At 44.1% G+C, this 24,782-nt stretch overlaps 1 protein-coding gene across 1 annotated transcript in view; it reads right to left on the bottom strand.

Annotated features, from left to right (window-relative positions):
- Positions 1-24,782, bottom strand: part of LOC142558267 (uncharacterized) — a 208,114-nt gene that overhangs the window by 68,959 nt on the left and 114,373 nt on the right. The window contains exons 3-4 of the mRNA XM_075670423.1: positions 18,719-18,943; positions 14,169-14,302 (exon numbers count right to left, since the gene is read on the bottom strand). Of these exons, the coding sequence (XP_075526538.1) occupies positions 14,169-14,302; positions 18,719-18,943 (359 nt within the window). The remainder of the gene's footprint in view (positions 1-14,168; positions 14,303-18,718; positions 18,944-24,782) is intronic.

Below are 24,782 nucleotides of genomic sequence, written 5' to 3'. Positions count from 1 at the left end.
CGAAGTTTCGTGCGTAAAAAAGGTTTGAGGTCTGTGGCAGGAATAGTAGTGGTGGTATTAAAAGCTTGGGGGGGGGGGGGAGGTGTAATTGATGTGGCCATTTGGTCGGCCAGCAGATTACCTTCGATGCATCTATGACCAGGGACCCAGCATATTGTAACATGTCTACGAGACGAATGAATATTGCACAAGACAGAGTAAAGCTCAATGAAAACATTATTTTTGTGTTTTCTTAAGGACATTAGTGCTTTTACAACACATAATGAGTCCGTGAATATTATCGCTTTCTCTATTCTTATTTATGTGTTTTACCGCAGACAGTACTGCGCAGGCTTCTGCAGTAAACATGCTTGTATGGGGGTTGAGTACTCATGCTTCAGAGAAAGAAGGTCCAACAGCCGCGTAAGACACACCAACGTGCTATTTTGACGCGTCGGTGTAGAATTCTGGACAGCAGTACTTCAATTGGAGTTCATGGAAATGCATTCGTACTTCTAGCTCTGGTGCGTATTTTGTAACTCTTACAAAAGATTTTCGCATTTTTTTACCTGCCAATCCGAAGGCGGTAGCAGCTTCGCTGGAGCCATCAAGCGGTGTTCGAAGAGTTGAACATCCATTTTCACACTACGCTCCCTCACACGGAGTGAAAAAAGCTGTCTCACAGGTAGTCGATTACGGAAAAGTGCAGTAGATGTCGAATCGTTAATAGTTTCACAACACGGATGTTCAGGATTAAAGTGCACTTTAAGGAAATATGTAGAGTTGGTGTAAGATCCCTGCAGATTGAGTGGCCACTCATTCGATTCTACATATAAGCGTTGAATGGCGCTAGTTCTGAATGCGCCTGTGGCCAGACGGATACCCAGGTGGTGGATGGAATCCAGCATTTTTAGTGCACTGGGGGCGGCAGAGTTGTATACAATGGCGCCATAATCTAACCTTGATTGAATGAGGCTATTGTAAATAATGATTATACACTTCCTGTAGCTACGCCATGTTGTGTGTGATAGTATTTTGAGTAAGTTCATTGTTTTTAGTCATTTAGCTTTGAGATATTTTATATGTTAAATAAAAGTAAGCTTAGAGTCAAGTATTATATCTAGAAATTTGTGTTCTTTCTTGACAGATATTTCTTGTCCACAGAGTTCTACACAAGGACCTGGGAGCAGGCCTCTCCTTCTTGTGAAGAGAACACAAGAACTTTTGTGGGGTTGATTTTAAATTCATTTTTCTCTGCCCACTTTGACACTTTGTTCAAGCAATGCTGTACTTGTCTCTCACACGCTGCGAGGTTACAAGATTTGAAGCCTATATTAATGTCGTCTACGTAGATGGAATACAAATTGCCCGGTCGTAAGGAAGCACAAAGTGTGTTCCCCTTCACGAGAAAGGGAGTGCAACTGAGTACGCCTCCCTGGGGTACACCAGTTTCCTGTGTGAATGTACGTGACAGTGCATTACCTATTTTCACCCGAAATGCGCGGTTGTGTAGGTAGCGTTCGATAATGTTGAGCATATTGCCGCGGATGCCCAACGCCGACAGGTCGCGCAATATTCAGTACCACCAAGTTGTATCGGACGCCTTTTCCATGTCAAGAAACATGGATAGGAAGAATTGTTTATGTACGAAAGCATCGCGAATGTTTGCTTCGATGCGCACAAGATGGTCGGTTGTACATCGCTCTTCCCTAAAGCCACATTGAAGCGGGTCAAGCATTTTTCTGGACTCTAGGAAATGTACGCGACGGCGATTTATCATTCTTTTTCAAAAAGCTTACAAAAGCAGCTCGTAAGCGCTATGGGACGGTAGCTGGTCAGCAACGATGTATCTTTACCGTGCTTCAAAACAGGGATCACAATAGCTTCTATCCATTTAGATGGAAGGTACCCGGCAGCCCATAATGCGTTGAGAAGTGCGAGTAGCGTTATTTGAGTATCGTTGTGAGGACGTTTAAGCATGTCGCACATGATCCTGTCCGGTGCAGGTGTAGAGCTCTGACATGCAGCCAAAGCAACTGTCAACTTGGCATTGTTAAAGGGTAGGTTATATAATACGTTCTGTCTGCATTCGCGGTTGATGGCCTCGCGTTCTGCTATTTGTTTGTGCTTTATGAATGCCCTTGAATAATGATTTGAGCTGGAAATCCGCTCAAAATCTTCACCGAGTGCGTTAGCTTGATCTTCTAAGCTATTTCCTTCATCGTTTACTAGGGGCAACGGATGAATTTCTTGTCCCTTTAGTCTTTTTAGCGCATTCCACACTTTAACCTCTCGAGTACATGAATTTGTAGCTGAAAGGAACCTCTGCCAGCTTGCCCTCTTTGCCTGTCTTCGCGTTCGTCTTACCTGGGATTTAATCTGTTTAAATTCTACTAAAGTTTCGGCCGTAGGGCATTCACGTAGTTTGCCCCAAGCTTTATTTTCTCTCCTCCGTGCCTCTCTACAATAGTCATTCCACCAGTCTTTTCAATGAAGTGCCATTTGTCTGACGGATGAATTTCTCTGCTGCATCAATGATAAGAGCGGTAAAATATACTACCACATTATCTATGCTAAAATCACATAAAATCTAGTATTATGCAGGTGGATTTTTTAAAAGATTCCCAATTAGCCTCGGCTCGTTTCCAGTGAGGAACAGGTGGAGGGGACTCATGTTCTGTTACCAGGTTTAGAGTTAATGGGAAGTGATTAGGTCCAAATGGATTTTTAATTACAGACCACTCTAAATCAGAGAAGATACAACCAGAACCGATAGACAGGTCTATTGAGGAGTAAGAATTATGCTGTGGATTATAGTAGGTCGGTTCTTTCTTATTAAAGAGGCACGCACTGGAGTTTAAAAGGAAATTTTCAATGAGTCGACCTCTGGCGTCACATCATGCACATCGGGTTATGAGCGTTAAAATTTCCCACCAGTATGTAAGGCACGGTAAGCTGATCAATGAGGTTATGAAAGTCAGTTTTTTTTCTAGATGCTGGTTCGGAGGTATATATATGGAACAGACAGTTGCTAATTTATTAAAAAGAATGGCCCGAACTGACACTGCCTCAAGGGACGTGTTAAGGGCGACGGTTAGGCAAGCGACAGATTTGGGGGCTACTATTGCTACACCGCCAGATGCAGTAGCCTCGTCGCGGTCATTCCGAAAGATAGAATAATTACGGAGGAAAGTAGTGTTTGTAGGTTTCAGATGTGTCTCTTGAGCACACTGGAACTTCGGATTATGTTTGTGTAGGATTTCTCTAATATCGTCGAGGTTATACAGAAGTCCTCTAACATTCCAGTGTAGTATTTGTGTGCCCATTATGCTATATGTGTTGGGTGCTTTGTGTTTAAGAGACGAGGAGTAGCTCACGGGCCTTTTGATGGCTCCGTGACGGGAGTTTTGTCTCTTTTCGAGCGATCGAGAGTGCCTCGCCGCTCCATAGGCGCGGGTGGTGCCGTCTGGCTGGTCGTTATGTCCATCGCCTCTTGCGAGGCGCTGGACACGCGCTTGTCCGAGCGCTTAGTTTGGCGTGAAGGCCTCGGCATGTTGGACGAGGCCTTTGAGGTCCCCTGCCCGAACGTACATGGCCCCTTCTGCTGGGACGGCATAGCAGCGCTAGCTGCCGCCGCGGGGGGGGGGGGGGGGGGGGCGGATGGCGTCACTGCCGCCGGAGACCGTTGTAGCGCTGCCCCCTGACGGGCCACTTCGGCAAATGTGTTCTTGGCCATGTAGGATACCTGACTGCGTGCCTCCTTGAAACTTATATTTTCCTTTACTTTTTATCGTCACAATTTCTTTTTCTTTTGTCCAGAATGGGCACGACCGCGAGTATGCGGCGTGCTCCCCTTCACAGTTTACACAATGGAGAGTGTTCTCACAAGCTTCAAAAGTATGTTCATAGGCACTGCACTTCGCACAGGTTTCACGGCCCCGGCAGCTGTGCGAACTGTGACCGAAACAATGGGATTTGAAACATCTGAGGGGATTGGGCACTTATGGCCTAACACGGAGCTTGATCTACCCTGCCTCGATTGACTCGGGCAGGACACTTGATCCGAAAGTGATTATCAAGTGCTTGGTTTGGATTTTGTGCCATCTCGCCTCATCTTAATTCTTTTGACACTGATTAGATTCTGTTCACTGAAGCACTCCAAGAGTTCAGCCTCAGTGAGCTCCAGCAAGTCATCGTCCGACACAACGCCGCGGGTGGTGTTCACAGTACGGTGCGGGGTTACTGTTAGTTGGGTCTCGCCAAATGGCACTAGTTTCGGCAGTTTCTCGTATTGCTTCTTATCGCGGAGTTCCACCTGAAGATCACCGCTTGTCATCCTGGTCGCCTTATAACCAGCTCCAAAACATCAGTCAAAGTCTTCGATACAAGGAAAGGTGAAATGATGCGCACTGGTTGCCGGGTTCTTCTGAGCGAACTACATCGAAACGTGGGACGTTTTGGACTTGGTGTCCGAAAAACTGAAAAACTTCATCGCTGCGCCCTCTTTTCTGAGGGCGATCAGGGAGTTGCGGAAAGGAGCTAGCCATAAAGATACGTGATATTTCGGCGGTAACGCCAGCCACCCACCGTAGAGGTGGGTGGCACAAGGTGACGCTGCAGGACCTGTGAAACACGGCCTGCAAACGCCAGCTGTACATTACCACTATAACCACGTATGAAATAACCTAGGTTGGCGATTCACACAAGGTTAGCCCCTGCTGCCTGGAAAAATTGGAAGTAAAGGGGAAGCCAGAAGAAGACAGAAAAGGAGGAAAGTAAGGGAAGGACGAAGGTATTAGAGAGAGAAAGACAGGAAAAGGCAACTACCGATTTGCCCCGGCTGAGTCAGTCCGGGGGTGCCGTCTATGTGAAGCAGAGACCGAAGAGGTGCGTTGCCTCCGCCGGGGGGCCTTAAGGGTCCAAACACCCGGCATCAGCTCAACCCCCAGATCCCCCTTTCCCCAGGCACGGCTAATCCGCGCACGGTTAGACGCGGGAGGGTCCAACCCTCATGTGCTCGGATACGTGGTGTCGCAACACACCAAACGCCTGCTGACGCAGACGCCCCTGCGCGGCTGACCCTCAGAAGCTTTCCCTCGCACAAACAGCGTACAGCGTGCAGCGAAGATGTTTATCGAGTTTGTAATTTATGCAGAACATCATGGTGGCGACGACGGCAAAAATTCGCTCGTAGTGTGCGTATGTTTCCTATCGCATTAAAAGCATTTCATCTGTCTAGCTACCTGTTGATGTCGGATAATGTGAGACTTTTTTCTGTAAACTGACCCTTTTCAAAAAATGTGAGAATTCTTCAACTTTTCTTTCGAGGCACCCGTATGTATTTCCTTCGTAGCAATTGCAACGATTGGGTGCATCTCACATTTTCTCTTACTTAAAAGGAAAATGTTTTTCATGATTTTCTCCAAGATCGGTCAAGGGATATCAGGAAGAAGCTAAAAAAATCATGGCAGAAATGAATAAGGTCATTTACGTGGCCAAAATTGCCGTTAGTAAATCTATCCAGTTGAGAATGAAACATGATTCCATCCACTTTGGACGCACCTGAAAACAAATGACAAAGAGGCAACATTATTTGGGCCACTTGTCACTGGAGGCGGTGCCGTTTTTGATGATAAAACGAAAGCGAAATGCTAATCAGTATTTTGCTTCCTTGCTTTCTAATGTGATACCGAGCAGTGATGACCATAGAAGTACCCCGCGAGAATTGATACCCGCAGTGGGTGATTCCGATAATGTCGTTGTCAGCACACGTGACATAGAATGAGGCTTTTAAAACTGAATACTGCTAAAGGTGGATGACTTGTTTGTTTCAGAAGTCACTTTCTTAACGTTTGTTCTCATTCCAAAGCTCCTTTCTTGAAAAGAATGTTTTTTTCAGCGATCACTGGCAGTAGCATAACTGTACAATAATTGGAAGTGCAGTACCAGTTAATAAACTAGATCCCCATAGGGACGTAGTTAATTATCGTCTGATTTCATTCACCTGTTCCATGCAAATGTTAGAGCATATTTTATACTCAAGTATTGTAATCAAGTATTATACTAAAGTATATTCAGCCTACAGAAAAGTATTCGGCTTCAACTCAGGAAGAGGACCTTAGTGTTGAAACAGTGAACGACAATCTTATGGGTATCATTAAGGAATGTGCAATAGAAGTCGTTGGTAGCTCGGTTAAACAGGATGCCAGTAAGCTATCGCAGGAGACAAAAGATCTGATCAAAAAACGCCAATGTATGAAAGCCTCTAACCCTACAGCTAGAATAGAACTGGCAGAACTTTCGAAGTTAATCAACAAGCGTAAGAGAGCTGACATAAGGAAGAATAATATCGATATAGTTGAACAGGCTCTCAGGAACGGAGGAAGCCTAAAAGCAGTGAAGAAACTAGGAATTGGCAAGAATCAGATGTTTGCATTAAGAGACAAAGCAGGCATTATCATTACTAATATGGATGAGGTAGTTCATGTGGCTGAGGAGTTCCACAGAGATTTATACAGTAACAGTGGCACCCACGACGATAATGCAAGATAGAATAGTCTAGAGGAATTTGAAATCCCACAAGTAACGCCGGAAGAAGTAAAGAAAGCCTTGGGAGCCATGCAAAGGGGGGTGGCAGCTGGGGACGATCAGGTAACAGCAGATTTGTTGAAGGATGGTGGGAAGCTTGTTCTAGAAAAACTGGTCACCCTGTATGCGCAATGCCTCATGACCTCAGGCCTACCGGCATCTTGGAAGAACGCTAACATAATCCTAATCCATAAGAAAGCGGACGCCAAAGACTTGAAAAATTATAGACCGATCAGCTTACTGTCCCCTGCCTACAACGTATTTACTAAGGTAATCGCAAATGGAATCAGGGCCACCTTAGACTTCTGTCAACCAAATGACCAGGCAGGATTCCGTAAAGGCTACTCAACAGTAGAGCATATCACACCATCAGTCAGATGATCGAGAAATGTGCGGAATATAACCAAGCCTTATATATAGCTTTCATTGATTACGAGAAAGCACTTGATTCAGTCGAAACCTCAGCAGTCATGGAGGCATTACGGAATCAGGGTGTAGATGAGCCGTATGTAAAGATACTGAAAGATATCTATTGCGGCTCTACAGCCACCATAGTCCTCCATAAGAAAAGCAACGAAACACCAATAAAGAAAGGTGTCAGGCAGGGAGATACGATCTCTCCAATGCTATTCACAGTGTATCTACAGGAGGTATTCAGAGACTTGGATTGGGAAGAATTGGGGATAAGATTTAATGGAGAATTCCTCAGTGACTTGCGATTCGCTGATGATATTGCCTTGCTTAATAACTCAGGGGACCAATTGCAATGCATGCTCACTGACCTGGAGAGCCAAAGCAGAAGGGTGAGTCCAAAAATAAATCTGCAGAAAGCTAAAGTAATCTTTAACAGTCTCGGAAGAGAACAGCAGTTTACTGTAGGTAGTGAGACACTGGATGTGGTAAGGGAATAGATCTACTTAGGGCAGCTGGTGACCGCGGATCCGGATCATGAGACGGAAATAATCAGAAGAATGACAATGGGCTGGGGTGCGTTCAAAAGGCATTCCCAGATCTTGAACAGCAGGTTGCCATTATCCCTCAAGAAAAAAGTGTAACAGTTGTTTCTTACAAGTACTCACCTACGGGGCAGAAATTTGGAGGCTTACGAAAAGGGTTCGACTTAAACTGAGGACGGCGCAACGAGGTATGGAAAGAAGAACGATGGTTGTAACGTTAAGGGGGGGGATAAGAAGAGAGCAGATTGGGTGAGGGAACAAACGCGAGTTAGTGACATCTTAGTTGAAATCAACAAAAAGAAATGGGCATGGGCAAGGCATGTAATGAGGAGGGAAGATAACGGATGGTCATTAAGGGTTATGGACTGGATACCAAGAGAAGGGAAGCGTAGCTGGGTGCGGCAGAAAGTTAGGTGGGCGGATAAGATTAAGAAGTTTGCAGGGACGACATGGCCACAATTAGTACATAACCAGGTTAGTTGGAGAAGTACGGGAGAGGCCTTTGTCGTGCAGTGGGCGTAACCAGGCTGATGATGATGATGACGATGATGATGATGACGGTGATGATGATGATGATGATTGTATTCCCATTATTCCCTATTTAATCCCTCACAACATGACCATGCTTTCACTTTGATGTCTGTCAGTTCTAAAATAATCAAGCTATTCCACTCAGTGAAGGTGGATGCCCAGCGAAGCTGTTTAGCAGTGGCACGGAGGTGACTCAAAATTTTGACGAAAGGGAACAAATTTATTGTTGTGATTGGTGGTCACCGTTACGATAGGTACGCACACACATTCTCGTATCACCTTTTTTAATAAATGCCTAAGTAATCCTATGCCGACCGTGCCCGTCACGTAAAGCAATAACTGTCCCATACGCCCGTAAGCTAGCTAAATAATTATCTACCTGAGAGTCTACTAATCTTGGGGCCTATTGATAACTAATGTACAGAAAATGAATATGGAAGTGATGAGACCTATATGCTTTTGCAAGGGATGAAGGAATTTTGCATCAAATTCGGGAGCTGAGGTGTTGCAGAGGCAAATTTTTTGATAGACACGAAAAACTCGCTAAAATGACAGGCTTGTGGGTGAATCCAATCATTTTATAGCGTTAGAATGATATGGAGAACCTGGGTACACTTCTACGGCCACCGTCACCGCGGTGTTCTGTTTAAAGTGCAAAGACGATAACATCGTCCCCTCTCGCCGTATGCTGTATGTGGGAATGGACGCGTGCGGTCGTCGGCTTATACCCGCGAGCCCAAGGGAGGAAACCGGATATTAAGCGCGCCGTATTTCGTCGCGCGCAAGGCATCGGGGAAAGGGGAGAGGGTTCTATATTGGCCAGCGCTCTTGGCAGCGCAGACGTTATGCTAAAAGCAATCTGCGATGCTTTTGCTGCTGAATTCACGTTGAAACGAGAGGCCGTACGAAGGTGAATTCGCTTCCTGCTGTGCCGGACTTCTTCATACCTGCGTTTCGACAGCGAGCATGCACGGTGATCGAGTGAGATGTGTGCATGTTTTCTTGTGCTGGCTTTACACCATGCTTGCCAATTTAATTCGTAAGCGAACGTCCACAAGTTTACACGGAGGATAAACTACTATCCTTGCTTCGTATAGCTCTCTCCTAATTTTGGATCACAATCGATCACAATCGACTTGGCACAGCGGAGGCAGCACGGACAATCGACGTAATCGCTGCACCTGCTATCTTTGCAGCTACCTTGCAATCTTCCCTGGCGAAGCGACTGTATCGTCAAGCGGCGGCTGCTGCTGTTGCTACAGGAAAGGAACGTCGGTGACAGCGCAAGCAAGTTACCGGCATCACATCCACCAGGGGAAGCAAGCTTAAAAGCCGGTGGTGCTCCAGGACTACGGTCACTTGGCACAGCGGAGGCAGCACGGACAATCGGCGTAATCGCTGCACCTGTTATCTTTGCAGCTACCTTGGAATCTTCCCTGGCGAAGCGACTGTATCGTCAAGCGGCGGCTGCTGTTGTTGCTGCAGGAAAGGAACGTCGGTGACAGCGCAAGCAAGTTACCGGCATCACATCCGCCAGAGGAAGCAAGCTTAAAAGCCGGTGGTGCTCCAGGACTACGGTCACTTGGCACAGCGGAGGCAGCACGGACAATCGACGTAATCGCTGCACCTGCTATCTTTGCAGGTTGGCATTTTCGTACAGTATTTCTTTCAACGAAAAATATTTCTGTTACGCTGCCTTGACTGCTGCCAACTTGCTAGCATTTTTTTTTTCGCTTAACCATTTACCAGTGTTGTCCCATGGCTGATGCTGCTCGGTTCCAGGAGGAGCTAAGAAAGGAAATGAATGACTTTAAGGCAAGGTTGGAGCGTGAATTACGCAAAGAAATCCGCGAACTTAAGTCAAGTTTAGAATTCTTCAACTTGGAATTTGAGAAAGTAAAGAAGGAGCGTGACGAGCTTGTGCAAGAAAACAGATCTCTCAAAAAAAACAAATGAAAAGCTTGTTTTGGACTGCGAGGCCCTTGAGGGGCGGTCGTTTCAGCTTGAGCAACGCATGACCGCCTCCGAGCAGTACTCCAGAAAATGTAACCTCGAGGTGAAGGGTTTGCCTTTCACTCAGGGTGAAAGCATTCCTGGAACCCTGAGTCAGATTGGTAGACTTGTTGGTGTGCCCATTTCGGAGTCAGATATTGACGTCTGCCACCGTGTTCAAGCGAAAAACTCGAATGTTGCTCCTAACATTGTTGTCCAGTTTAAATGTCGATCAAAGAGTGACACTGTGCTCGAGAAGGCAAGAAAGTTGAAACTTTCGACGCGTGACTTTGGCCATAAGTCTAGCGAACCTGTGTTCATAAACGAGCACCTTTGCCCTACTATCAAACTGTTGCTCGGAATGGCAATCGCGCAAAAAAAAAAAGGCGGAAAACTGGCGCTTTGCTTGGACACGTGGGGGCAAGGTCTATGCGCGAAAAGAGGAAAAATCTCCTGTCTTGCACATCCGTAGCGCGCATGACGTAGAAAAGATTGTGTAAACTCCTCCGGTTTTCGCGAGCCTGAGCAGTCTATCTTGAATGATGAACGAGTCACCGCGAGACGTCAGCAACATAATTCAAATCAACTCCGATGTATGCTTTTCTTGCCTACACCTTAACATTCGTTCAGCTAGACACAAGGAAGATGAGTTATCAGTATTTATAGACGAATTTAGTTTCCAGTTCGACGCTATCATGTTGACTGAAACATGGTATACATGTGGCGAAGAAATTTACAAGCCGGACGGATATCAGAGCTTCTTTGTAAATCGATCCCGTAGGATGGGGGGTGGGCTTGCTATCTTGGTTAAGAATAAGTTCCACTGTGAAGTTCTTTCGGAATTTTCATTTATATGCAACGAACTTGAATGTTCAACTTTGTTATCACAAAATTATATTTATTCCGTAGCGTACCGACCCCCTAATGCTGACATAAGTACCTTTATTGAATTTCTAGACCGCCTCTTCGGCTACGTAAGCGACAACAAGTCCAATTTAATTCTTGGGGGCGATTTTAACATTGATCTCCTGAAACGATCTCCTGCGCAGGAAGCCCTTTTACTAACTGTAGAATCGAGTGGTAATTGCATACTGACTCAGACGGCTACACGCGTTACGATGCAGACAGCCACACTTATTGATGTATTTATCTCTAACCTAAATACTAGTGTTTACTTTCAGGTGTATTACACAGTTCTATCAGCGACAATTATCCCATTTATGTGCTCCTGAAATGTGCCGCAAATAAACAGCACAACCTATCAGCGCAGAATACTGTGCAAAATATTACTCCGGACACCCTCGCGTCCTTTTTTTTTCCTATTCTTTCAAATCAAAACTGGGATGACGTCTTTTCTTCTGAGACTGTAGATGCGGCGTATGAGGCATTCATCACCTGTTTTAAACGCCTGTACCATGATCATTTCCCTGAGAAAACTGTAAAAAAGTCCACTAGAAGTCGCAAGCCATGGATAAATCGAGATTGCCTTAGAATGATTAAAAAGAAAGACCAGTTATACAAGAAACTTATGAGGACCAAGTCCCTTGCTGATCTAGGCAAGTTTAAACAATACCGCAATAAGGTAACGTCCTTTCTCAGAAACGAAAAAAGAAACTTTCTGTACAATGAGTTTGACAGCGAGTTCTGTGATGGCAGCGCACAAGTTTGGAAAAAAGTTAAGAAATTATTAAACCGAGCACAGTCTACGTCGGGAGATACAGAGCTTTGGTTTGAAGGTGAACGTATTGAGGGTGTTGCACTTGCAGATAAATTTAATACGTTTTTCAAAGATATTGTAAATACCGGTCTGAGTTCAGATTTAGCTTGCAACACTATACGACGGAATAGCAATAGCATATTTTTGGAGCCTACGGATGACACTGAAGTGTGCAGTACTTTTACTTCCTTTAAGAACAACAGGTCTTGTGATATAGATGGCATTCAAATCTCACCTGTAAAATTTGTCCTCACTCTAATAGCACCAGTATTAACTTATATGTATAACATTGCCTTATCAAGCGGGTCCTTTCCAAAGCAGATGCAGAAATCTAAGGTAATAGTATTATATAAAAGCGGTGATAAAAATAGCATGTCAAGTTACCGACCGATTTCCATTTTACCGCTTTTTTCGAAAGGGTTGGAGACAATTATTGAAAAACGGTTAATAAAATATTGCAATAGGTTTAAATTGTTATCAACAGCACAACACGGCTTTTTGCGAGGTAAATCTACCGAATCAGCTTTATTGTCTCAAAAAGAAATTGTTCTTCACGCTTTTGAAAATAAAGAATTGTGCGTCGGCGTCTTCATAGATTTCTCAAAGGCTTTCGATCGCCTTAATCATAATACCTTACTTTAAAAATTAGACCTTTATGGCATACGTGGCACTCCACTTGAACTACTGAAATCGTACTTGCGTCATCGTGTACAATGCGTTAAAATAGGGCCACATATATCTTCATTTCAAACTATTACTGCTGGTGTCCCACAGGGTAGTATTTTAGGACCTCTACTTTTTATTTTATATATAAATGACCTTGTTTTGACTGTTAGCCAGCCGAAATTTGTAATTTATGCTGACGATGCAAGTTTATTTTTCACAGGTAGTTCCATACAATCTCTGGTTTCTGTTACTAACAATGCTCTTGATAAACTTAAGGAATGGTCTGAAGCAAACTCTTTACTCATAAACCCGAAAAAAACTAAAGCGGTTCTATTCAGCACAAGACAGTTTCCCACTCAACCCGATATACATATATACATAGGCGATTCGCGTGTCCAGTTTGTAGACACTGTCAAGATTTTGGGGGTAATTTTTAGCAAGCCAATGAGCTGGGACACTGAAGTTCAGTTCGTTATGAGTAAACTGGCAACGTGCACCGGAATTCTCGCAAAATTTCGGCATTTTCTGCCCGAACGCATAAAATTAATTATTTACAATGCGCTGTTTGTATCCCACCTAAATGATTGTTTCTTGGTTTGGGGTACTACAACTGAAACAAATATTAATAAAATATACATGCTTCAAAAGAAAGCTGTACGCTACATTGCGAACGTAGACTACCTTGCTCACACTCAGGAACTGTTTGCTCGTTATCAAATTTTGCCGATTAATACCGTGTACGAATATTACTTAGCATTAAAATACAAGCGTTGTATCCAAAATAACCAGCTTAGTTTTCTTGAATTACCCTGTCTCAGTCAAAATCTTTCAGAATTCTCCTTTCGCAGAAAAGAAATTTAGCACATTCCCTTCTCCCGTACAATGTACGGGCAACAGATGCTCCGACATAGCCTGCCCACTGTTTTGAATAAATTATTGTCAAGGGGTATAATTCCTGAGACATGTTCACTTGTTGACATGAGAAGTGCACTAATTCACTAATATCTTCTTTTTGAAAGCCGCGTTCATGTATTATTTTTTTTTGTATCTTGCTGCGATGTATCCTGTGTAATTTTATCTTGCTGCTATGCATGCCTGTGTTTTTTTCTTACTATTACGCTGTGTTTTTTCTGTTTATGCGTTGTCCACAAACTCATGCATATACGCGATATTATTGCCCTTGTTAAATAGCCAGAGTGTTACTATGACTTCTACACTTTACGTTTTCGCTGTATGCCTTGTACAGGGGGGCTCGGACGTCCCTCAAGTGATTGTGTTCACTTTTTGCCTGAGCCTACCCGCATCGCTGATTTTTTGGCGATATAAATAAAACTTCAACTTCATGCTTCGCGTTTCGGGCGAAGCTGTGACTGTTTTGTTGCCATTGTCTTTTAGCTCGCTGATGCTGTCGGGAATCGTCACACAAGCCTCTGTGTGGGATTTAACAGGACCTATATTTTATGTACCGCAGTGCGAGCTGACAATAAATAATATTAGTATTACTAAATTGCTAATATTTAGATGAACACTATTCAGCAACATCAGTTACCAGTACGGGCGGTGAAGCGCAAGCACAAAAGGTCTTGGAAACTCAACCAACACCTGAGGGCGCATTATAGCTCTCTGAAAGTTTTTTATTGCTATCTTACGATAGTATCGTCGCGCGAAGTAAGTAACATTATTGAAGGAAATGCAAATCAACTCAACCGGTCAGCATGCGATGTTGTCAAAACGCTCACTTCATGTCCCTCACTGTCTGGAAGAGGTCCTTGGCCAGGTTCTTCTTAGTGGACAGCAGCTTTCCATCATCCAGAACTCGCACTCCAAGGAAGAGGGTGGCGTTGGGGACGCGCTGCTGAATGCCCGTGAGGGCCTGCGCCAAGAGCCCGCTCTTCACAATGAGGCAATTTGACTAATAAACTTGGGACACTGCAACCAAAATGATAAGCCCATTAATTTGAATGTGTGGCATGCCGTGTGCCGCAGAGACCTGAGGCAACTTTCTGGGGCCGCTTGCTTACCATAAAAAAAAACCAGCAGACATGTGACTTTGTAACATCACAGCCCATTTCCTTAGAAGCAATTTCATTAACTACATCAATTGGCTGAAATCAAACCACACATCTTAAAACGTTGATACCATATTACTCGCCGATTTGAAATGTTGTGCTCGTATAACCCTTTCGGGTACAATTTTGAAAACATTTTATTGATGGCCGTACTTTACTAACAAACTTTTTACTTGCGTTGCACATCAGCCATAATCTCTCTTCAATCTTGAGTAAATTTCAGCTTCGTAGCTTTTGAAGCTTTGAGATATAGTCAGCTAAACTCTTCGCCGTCCTTCAAACGGACACACACATTACGCTCTTGCATGAGCAATGCGCTTATGCAGAGATTATTTAAAACAAAATCCATAATTATTTCCCAAGCTTTAAACTTCGCCTACCAATCCTCCATAAATTTTCTCTCAGCTTGACCTAATGTAAACAAGCGGCTCGTTTAGCGTCCAGAGACCTCGAAATAGCCAGAAATGAATATCCCGTTTTCATCCACCAAGAAAATTGAAACTTCCTCTACTGCTGAAGTGGCGCCCACCGCCACCGAGTAAAAGGTCGCTGCCTCAACAGTTCTTGTACGCAAAGCAAGGCACTTGACAAGTTTCTTGTAAAAAAAAGTGGCTCCAGCGTCATTACTCGTTTGACAGGTGTTGATCCCTTGTGTTCGTCTTAATCTCATTATTTTTCTTGTTAAACTTCATAGGGAGACGTGTTCTTACCGCAATTTTGTTGAATGCTTCAGTTATAGTCGCTACAGCGCGACACACGCGGACAAAAAGCAAAAGAGGGGACACAATACGGCAGGCACTAGTGAGTGAAAGCATTGTTGTGCTGTTTAGACACCATGAAAAGCCCCTACGAGAATTAATGGAGGCTTATCACATTAGAAACACTCGGTATGTGTTAGCCAGCTTTGCGTGCCGCTGCAGGGTAGCGAGTTTGTCTTCTTGGAATTCATAGTACTTTAGGTAACAGTGCAAAAGCAACACGGACAAAAATGTCGCTGTCGTATTGTGTCCCCTTCTATCCCTTCTGTCTGTGGCTGTCGCGCTGTAGCTACCATGAAGCTTCACCGATTCGCCCAATTTTTCATCTTATTGCTTCCGTTATAGCTGGCTGGTAGATTATTGTTTCTTTTTCTGTCCGAGAAATCACTTTGAGAACGCTGTAAGCACAATTTCTACGAATACGCTCCCTTTTTTCCTTGACCACCCCAGTGACTGAATAGCTGTGAGGTACTCATGCGAATTATGATGTCGCGGTTTCGATTTCCATGCGCGACGGCTACATTCTAAATCAGCGCCGAATCCAAAATGCTCCTTTAAATTCGTTGCACGGAAAACAACCCAAGGTGGCCGAAATTACACGTTATCTTGCAATTGTCGCGTCTCTTACAGCATGCATGTTGTGTTGGTGCACTGAACCTTATGATCTTTGCAAAAGTTGACATTAAACACTCATTTTTTTTCTATTCTTTCCTCCAACTCATTGTGGGCGACAAAAATTCAATTAGATGGCAACAATACATCGGCAAAAACCAAGTAATCTTACACTGTATCTGATTTTAAGATGCTACTGCATCTTTATTGCGTATTTTACGTCCACGTAGCAGTTTAGGTAGTAGAGTTTGCAGAACGAAATAATTTGCGGATAATAACTCGTTCTTCAGCAAGCAGAATAACCAAAAGTGGACGTGGAGGAGCCCGAACGGCGAGACAAGAAATGAAATACACTTCATACTCTGGCGTTAACCCTGGCATCATACAAGATCTGGACGTGCTTGGCAAGGTGCGCTGCAGTGAGTACAGGATGGTACGATCTTGAATTAGCCTAGCCTTGAGAAGCAAACGGAAGAAACTGAGACATTAGAAGCCGACGAATCAGTTAGTAGTAAGAGGGAAAATAAAGGAATTGCGGATCAAGCAACAGAAAAGTAATTGGGCTTTAACTGAGAAAGAGGCTTTAACTGAGGAAGTGTCCAAGCGATGAACGACAATCTTATGGGCATCATTAAGGAGTGTTCAATAGAAGTTTGGTGGTAACTCTGTTAGACAGGACACCAGTAAGCTATCGCAGGAGGCGAAAGATCTGATCAGGAAACGCCAATGTATGAAAGCCGCTGACCCTACGACTAGAACATAACTGGCAGAAATTTCCAAGTTAATCAACATGCGTAAGACAGCTGACATAAGGAAGTATAATAAGGATAGAATTCAGAATGCTTTGAGGAACGAAGGAAACCTAAAAGCAGTGAAGAAGAAACTAGGAACAGGCAAGAATCAGTTATATGTTTTAAGAGACAAAGCCGGCAATATCATTACTAACATGGATAAGATAGAGATAGTTCAAGTGGCTAAAGAGTTCTATAGAGATTTGTACAGTACCACTGGCGCCCGCGACGAAAATGGAATAGGCTTGAGGAAATTGACATACCAGTAGTAACGCCGGAAGAAGTAAAGAAAGCCGTCAGAGCTATGAAAAGGGGGAAGGCACCTGGGGAGGACCAGGTAACAGAAGACTTGTTGAAGAATGGTGGCCAGATTGTTCTAGAAAAACTGGCCACCCTGTATACGCAATGCCTCATCACCTCGAGCGTACCGGAATCTTGGAAGAACGCCAAAATGATCTTAATCCATTAGAAAGGGGACGCTAAAGACTTCAAAAATTACAGACTCATCAGCTTATTGTCCGTTGCCTGCAAAGTTTTTACTAAGGTAATCGCAAATAGAATTAGGAACACCTTAGACTGCTGTCAACCAAAGGACCAGGCAGGATTTCGTAAAGGCAAGTCAACAATAGGCCATACTCAAATTATCAATCAGGTGATAGAAAAATGTGCTGAATATAACCAACCCATATATATAGCTTTCATTGACTTTATTGATTACGAGAAAGCGCTTGATTCAGTCGAAACATCAGCAGTCATGCAGTCATTACGGAATCAGGGTGTAGACGAGTCGTATGTAAAAATACTGAAAGATATCTATAGTGGCTCCGCAGTCACAGTAGTCCTCCATAATAAAAGCAACAACAATAAAAATAAAGAACGGCGTCAGGCAGGGAGATACGATCACTCCAGTGTTATTCACAGCGTGTTTGCAGGAGGAATTCACAGACCTGCATTGGGAAGAATTGAGGATAATAGTTAATGGAAAATACCTAAGTAACTTGCGATTCGCGTATGATATTGCCTTGCTTAGTAACTCAGGGGGCCAATTGCAATGCAAAGCAGAAGGGTGGGTCTAAAAATTAATCTGCAGAAACTCAAAGTAATATTTAACAGTCTCGGAAGAGAACAGCAGTTTATTATAGGTAGTGAGGCACTGGAAGTGGTAAGGGAATACATCTACTTAAAGCGGCTGGTGACCGCAGAACCGGATCATGAGACAGAAATAATTAGCAGAATTAGCATGGGCTGGGGTGCGTTTCGCAGGCATTCTCAGATCTTGAACAGCAGGTTGCCATTATTCCTCAAGAGAAAAGTGTAACAGTTGTTTCTTACAAGTACTCACCTACGGGGCAGAAACCTGGAGCCTTACGAAAAGGGTTCTACTCAAATTGAGGACGGCGCAGCGAGGTATGGAAAGAAGAGCGATGGTTGTAACGTTAAAGCGGGGGGGATAAGAAGAGAGCAGATTGGGTGAGGGAACAAACGCGAGTTAGTGAGATCTTAGTTGAAATCAAGAAAAAGAAATAGGCATGGGCAAGGCATGTAATGAGGAGGGAAGATAACGGATGGTCATCAAGGGTTACCGACTGGATACCAAGAGAAGGGAAGCGTAGCAGGGCGCGGCAGAAAGTTAGGTGGGCGGATGAGATTAAGAAGTTTGCAGGGACAACGTGGCCACCATTAGCCCAAGACCGGGGTAGTTGGAGAACTATAGTAGAGGCCTTTGCCCTGAATGTGGGCGTAGCCAGGCTGATTATGATGATGATTACGTCCACATTTATTGTCCTTAATCGCAAGAAACTTTCTTGTAAGCGCGTCTGTTCAAGGAGCTTTGCTGTCTCTAGCTCATGTTTCTACGGCGCCTTATTCTGTGTAGAACGTTTTTCTCGAAAACGTGCTTTCCCTTTGTTCTACCGTCTTTAAAATGACGCACGCGCAGAGTGTGAAGGAACGCATTCAGTAGAGAGGCCGTCACGGCGCACCGATAGATTATCGCCGTGCCCTTTGCCCTCGTTACACTGACTGCAGACGTACGGCAGCAACCACTGCATCAACGTACCTGGTACCACTTGATCAGTGCGGGCTCATGTTTCAGGTCCATAATTTTCTTCTCAAGCCCCATGGTGCCGAACACAGTAAAACCGCTGGCGTTAAACGCTTCTAGCGCATTTTGCAGGAACCTGTCATTCACCGACGGATTTGCCGTCAACTGCACCGGTAGAGCTAAAGGTGAGTAGCTCACGCCGAAGCGCATAAACTTGCTGCCTCTCTGAAGACGGGCGACCTGCACAAGACGTAACGACTCCTTAGAGAACGTCGCACTCAGAAAGTAACGGGCAAAATCATATCTCAGTCAATCGATCACTTTATTCTAACATGATCGGTGACACACAATCAGCCACAACAGGGATGCTACAGGGCGACAACAAAAAGTCATTAAGGCCTTCGCTAAGGCTTTCATCCCTCTTCAGAAAGGAGCAGCAGTGTTAGCAAAAAAACTAACGTTACCAAATCTGAAACGCTGTAGTAAATCTTGCGGCGGTTACGCATTACACGCGCGTGTACTGAGAATGAGGGGAGACTACAGAAAAGGTAGAGGCAATTATTTTATTGTGGCACAGAGTTTAGCGACACACTGAGTGGTGGATCTGCAGGCTGTCGTAATTAGCGCGTGGGCAAGTCGAAATGTGCAATGCCCCGCGTTCACTGCACGGGCGGCAATGCCGCGTTAAATATTCCGACTCTCTCACGAAGGAACTGTTATTTTTCTGACCAGTGCAACGTCGCTTAAGTCTATTCTAGATCTCAGGGTCTGCTTGTAATTTAAACGCATGAAAAATGTGCTTTTATGTGAATCGCGTGGACTGCCTACAATTATCCGCACAGCTTTTTTATGCAGCCTATATATACCTGCATATGTTCGCGTCAATTATGGTACACAATACAAGGGAGCAATAAGTTAATGGGGATGAAAATAGATAATTGTATGAAGTGTTTAATGCTTTTTGGGAAGAGAAATCACAGTCTTGAAAAAGCGCCTAAGGCGCGGGCAAGTTTAGCATCCACAATCTCAGTCTGTCTATTCCATAGCATATTGTCATGGTGTACCACAAGGAAGCGTGCTCGGACTATTACTTTTTCTGATCTATATTAATGATCTGCCATACGAAACAACGTCATCCACTCGCTTGTTCGCTGACGATTGTGTGATTTACAGTAAATTCTGCTCACCTTCCGATCACCTCCCTCTCCGACGAGATCTTCACCGTATTACTAACTGGTGCTCTCCTCGGAAAATGACCATAAACACTGATAAATGCAAACTAATAACATTCACCCGCAAAAATACGTTTACCGCTTTGGATTACTAACTGGATAACAACACCGTCACACGCACCGACTCATACAAATACCTCGGCATTCTCTTTACACCTAACCTGTCATGGTCTGCGCACATCGAAAAAATAACTGCTAAGGCCTCAGGTACGGTCGGTTATCTTAAACGTAACCTGCGCGGTGCTTCTGCCCTCACCAGACATAAGACCTGTCAGACATTCGTAAGCCACAACTGGAATTCGCAGCCCCTACCTGGTCCCCTCATCAAGATTACCTAATCGCGACTCTGGAGTCAGTTCAAACCGGCGCCCACTTCATTGTCAGGGATTATCACCGCGACTCTATCCCTGTCTTTTTCCCAGTCATCTTTTTAATCACGAAGAACCATAGCATTGCTTTGTCTTTTTCACAAAATAGTCCATAGCACGCGCCCGCCCACCCTGCCGCTCACTCGTCCATCTCGGCGTCTGCATAATCATCTGACTTTCCAGCGTATCTTTGGCCGAACCAATTCTTTCAATTCTCCCGCGTTATCATGCGCCATTCAGCATTGGAATAACCTACCAAACGACATACTTGACATTCTTGACTCTGAATCCTTCAATGTACGCTTATGCATATTCTTTTCCATAATTCATCACAACTAAACCATACTGCGCACCGAAGTAAATACTTTTAGCGAAGTTGCATAGTTTTCTTTTGTTTGAATGTTTGTTTTGCAATGCGTTAACATTGTTATAGAATTCTTTTATCTTCACCAGCTACCATTTGTATAATTTCTTGGTACACCTTTCTTGCTACTTCACACAGTTGTTTTGTTTAATTTATAGCGTTATTTATTAGGTTAGCTGTTTGTTCTTTCATATTTACTCGCTAACAATACATAATTCCTTAGTACGCCATTCTTTTTGCTAATTCCCTGTATCATCCCTTCATGCAATACTCCTTTGGGAGCCTATGAGGTACCTAAATAAATAAATGAAAAACACATCTAGACTTTTACCTACAGGCCCAATTCTAATTGCTACGGAGTCAGCGTTGAAGGCCGCATTACAATTGATTAACTTATATTGGGCACGAAGCAATACGGCTTTTGTTTTCGAGGCGCCTACAGTAAGAGAATGGTTTATCCTCCATGTGGTAATTCGAGGGCACCATTTGCTGTGTCTACAAGTGTACTGAGATCGCGGTCCATAAGAATAGGCTCTCGTCATTTGCAAGAATGATAAAAGATCATGGTAACTAAATCATTACCATATACATTAAAAGAAGTAGAGAAAGGATGCTGATGTATGGCAAGCCATCTGCTGACTTTTTCTGACGAGATCTGCGGTCAATAATTTCTATTCTTTTCTGCCGGCATTACAAGTCGGTCTTTATGATGGCCAGGAGGTTACCACGAAATTCATGTTGTTCTAATTTCTTAATAATTGTAGCGCTCGTTAACTGTCTCAAATGCCTTGAAGTAATAAATAAAAAGGAACATTGGCAGCATGTTAAACTCATCTAAAACGTGAAGGCGTATGCCTACTGCACAGCTGGTAATGCATTAAGTTGTCCAATCGAAGGGGTCAGCTTCTCCCAAGACATAACGAGCTGCAGTGTGAAGTAAACGCATTATGCTGTAGGTCTATCTCCTATACAACACATGCGAGCACCAAGTGCACTATCTAAAGGTTTCTTTCGTTCGTTCTTTTGTTCAATTTCCTTCCGTTCTTTTTCCTTCTTTGTTTGTTTGTTCTTTCTTTCATTCTTTCTTTCTTCCGTTGCTTCTTTCATATTCGACCATTGCATCTCCGCTTGCTGGCGGGGGTAGGAGCCATTCCTGATGTGTTTACTGTCTCTCTTTCCTTCCTTCTTTTTTTTCTTTAGTTCATCATCATCATCAGCCTGGTTACGCCCACTGCAGGGCAGGGTTACGCCCACTGCACGGATCCGGATCCGCCGTCACTACCTGTCCTCAGTATGTGTATTCCCTTACCACTTCCAGTGCCTCGATACCTATTGTAAATTGCTGTTCTCTCGCGAGACTGTTAAACATTACTTTAGTTTTCTGCAGATTAATTTTTAGACCCACTCTTCTGCTTTGCCTCTCCAGGTCAGTGAGAATGCATTGCAATTGGTCCCCTGAGTTACTAAGCAAGCCAATATCATTTGCGAATCGCAAGTTGCTAAGGTATTCTCCATTAACTTTTATTCCCAATTCCTCCCAATCCAGGTCTCTGAATACCTCCTGTAAACACGCTGTGAATAGCATTGGAGAGATGGTATCTCCGTGTCTGACACCTTTATTTATTGGGATTTCGTTGCTTTCTTTATGGAGGCCTACGGTGGCTGTGGAGCCGCTATAGATGTCTTCCAGTATTTTTACATATGGCTCATCTACACCCTGATTTCGTAATGCCTCCATGACTGCTGAGGCTTCGACTGAATCAAACGCTTTTTCGTAATCAATGAAAGCTATATATTAGGGTTGGTTATATTCCGCAGACTTCTCTATCACCTGATTGATAGTGTGAATATGGTGTTTTGTTGAGTAGCCTTTACGGAATCCTGCCTGGTCATTTCCTTGACAGAAGTGTAAGGTGTTCCTCATTCCATTTGCGATTACTTTTGTAAATAGTTTGTAGGCAACTGACAGTAAGCTGATCGGTCTGTAATTTTTCAAGTCTTTGGCGTCCCCTTTCTTATGGATTAGGATTATGTTAGCGTTCTTCTAAGACTCCGGTACACTCGAGGTCATGAGGCATTGCGTATACAGGGGGCCAGTTTCTCTAGAGCAATGTTCCCACCATCCTTCAACAAATGTGCTGTTACCTGATCCTTCCCAGCTGCCTTCTCCCTTTGCATAGCTCCCAAGGCTTTCTTTACTTCTTCCGGCGTTACCGGTGTAATTTCGAATTCCTCCAGACTATTCTCTCTTCCATTATCGTCGTGGGTGCTACTGGTACTGTATACATCTCTATAGAACTCCTCAGCCACTTGAACTATCTCATCCATATTAGTAATGATATTGCCGGCTTTGTCTCTTAACGCCTACATCTGATTCTTGCCAATTCCTAGTTTCTTCACTGCTTTTAGGCTTCCTCCGTTCCTGAGAGCATGTTCAATTCTATCTATACTATACTTCCTTATGTCTGCAGTCTTACGCTTGTTGAATAACTTCGAAAGTTCTGCTAGGTGTGTTCTAGCTGTAGGGTTAGAGGCGTCCATACATTGGCGTTTGTTGATCAGATCTTTCGTTTGCTGCGATAGCTTACTGGTATCCTGTCTAACGGATTTACCACCGACTTCTATTGCACACTCCTTAATGATGCCCCCAAGATTGTCGTTCATTGCTTTAACACTAAGGTCCTCTTCCTGAGTTAAAGCCGAATACCTGTACAGTAGCTTGATCTGGAATTCCTCTATTTTCCCTCTTACCGCTAACTCATTAATCGGCTTCTTATGTACCAGTTTCTTCCGTTCCCTCCTCAGGTCTAGGCTAATTCGAGTTCTTACCATCCTATAGTCACTGCAGCGTATCTTGCTGAGTATGTCCACATCTTGTACGATGCCAGGGCTAGCGCAGAGTGTGAAGTCTATTTCACTTCTTGCCTCGCCGTTCGGGCTCCTCCACGTCCACATTCGGCTATCCCGCTTGTTGAAGAAGGTATTCATTATCCGCATATTATTCTGTTCCGCAAACACTACTAATAACTCTCCCCTGCTATTCCTAGTGCCTATGCCTTATTCCCCCACTGCCTTGTCTCCAGCCTTCTTCTTGCCTACCTTGGCATTGAAGTCGGCCATCAGTATAGTGTATTTTCTTTTCACTCTACCCATCGCCGATTCCACGTCTTCATAGAAGCTTTCGACTTCGTGGTCATTATGACTGGATGTAGGGGCGTAGACCTGTACAACGTTCATTTTGTACCTCTTATGAGGTTCACAACAAGACCTGCCACCCTCTTGTTAATGCTATAGAATTCCTGTATGTTACCAGCTATATTCTTATTAATCTAGAATCCGACTCCTAGTTCTCGTCTCTCCGCTAAGCCCTAGTAGCACAGGACGTGCTCGCATTTTAGCACTGTATATGCTTCTTTTGGCCTCCTAACTTCACTGAGCCCTATCATATCCCATTTACTGCCCTCTAATCCCTCCAATAGCACTGCTAGACTCGCCTCACTAGATAACGTCCTAGCGTTAAACGTTGCCAGGTTCATATTCCAATGGCGGCCTGTCCGGAGCCATTGCAATATGAACCTGGCAAACGTTTAACGCTAGAACGTTATCTAGTTATCTATTTTCTTTAGTGACTTCAATCACTTTCAGCCATTGCATCTCCGCTTTTAGTCTCCCGACCCCCGCCACCCCTGAACCCCATCAAGGACATAACAAAGTTTTATCTCTCTCTCTCCGCTTGCTGACGAGCGTATGAACCATTGCAGATTTCTTTTTTCGGGTATGAGCCATTGCTGATGGTGATATTTTTCGTATCACTAGGCAATATTTTGTATGGCTACCCCGACAAATTTTCTTCGTCCGTGCATCGTCAAACAAACAGTTTCCTCTCTAGACCTACTGCAAAACACAGTGTAGCCTTGTAGGCCTTTGAGCGTAAGTTCCAAAACGTATGGTGAGTGATCCATTGATAATCTTGGTGTACCCGTCGCAAGTATCCAGTGATTGATGACCCATTGTTCTCGGCGCGGCGTTCGTTCGCCGCCGCCAGGGGGAGCGCCGCTATAACTAAAGCTAGGGTGCCTCGATGCCAGCGCCGCCGTTCAGGGTGGTGCCATTCT

The sequence above is a fragment of the Dermacentor variabilis genome, chromosome 9 (assembly GCF_050947875.1).
Source record: "Dermacentor variabilis isolate Ectoservices chromosome 9, ASM5094787v1, whole genome shotgun sequence".
Taxonomy (NCBI): Eukaryota; Metazoa; Arthropoda; class Arachnida; order Ixodida; family Ixodidae; genus Dermacentor; species Dermacentor variabilis.
This window is presented reverse-complemented; position numbering and strand designations above follow the sequence as displayed.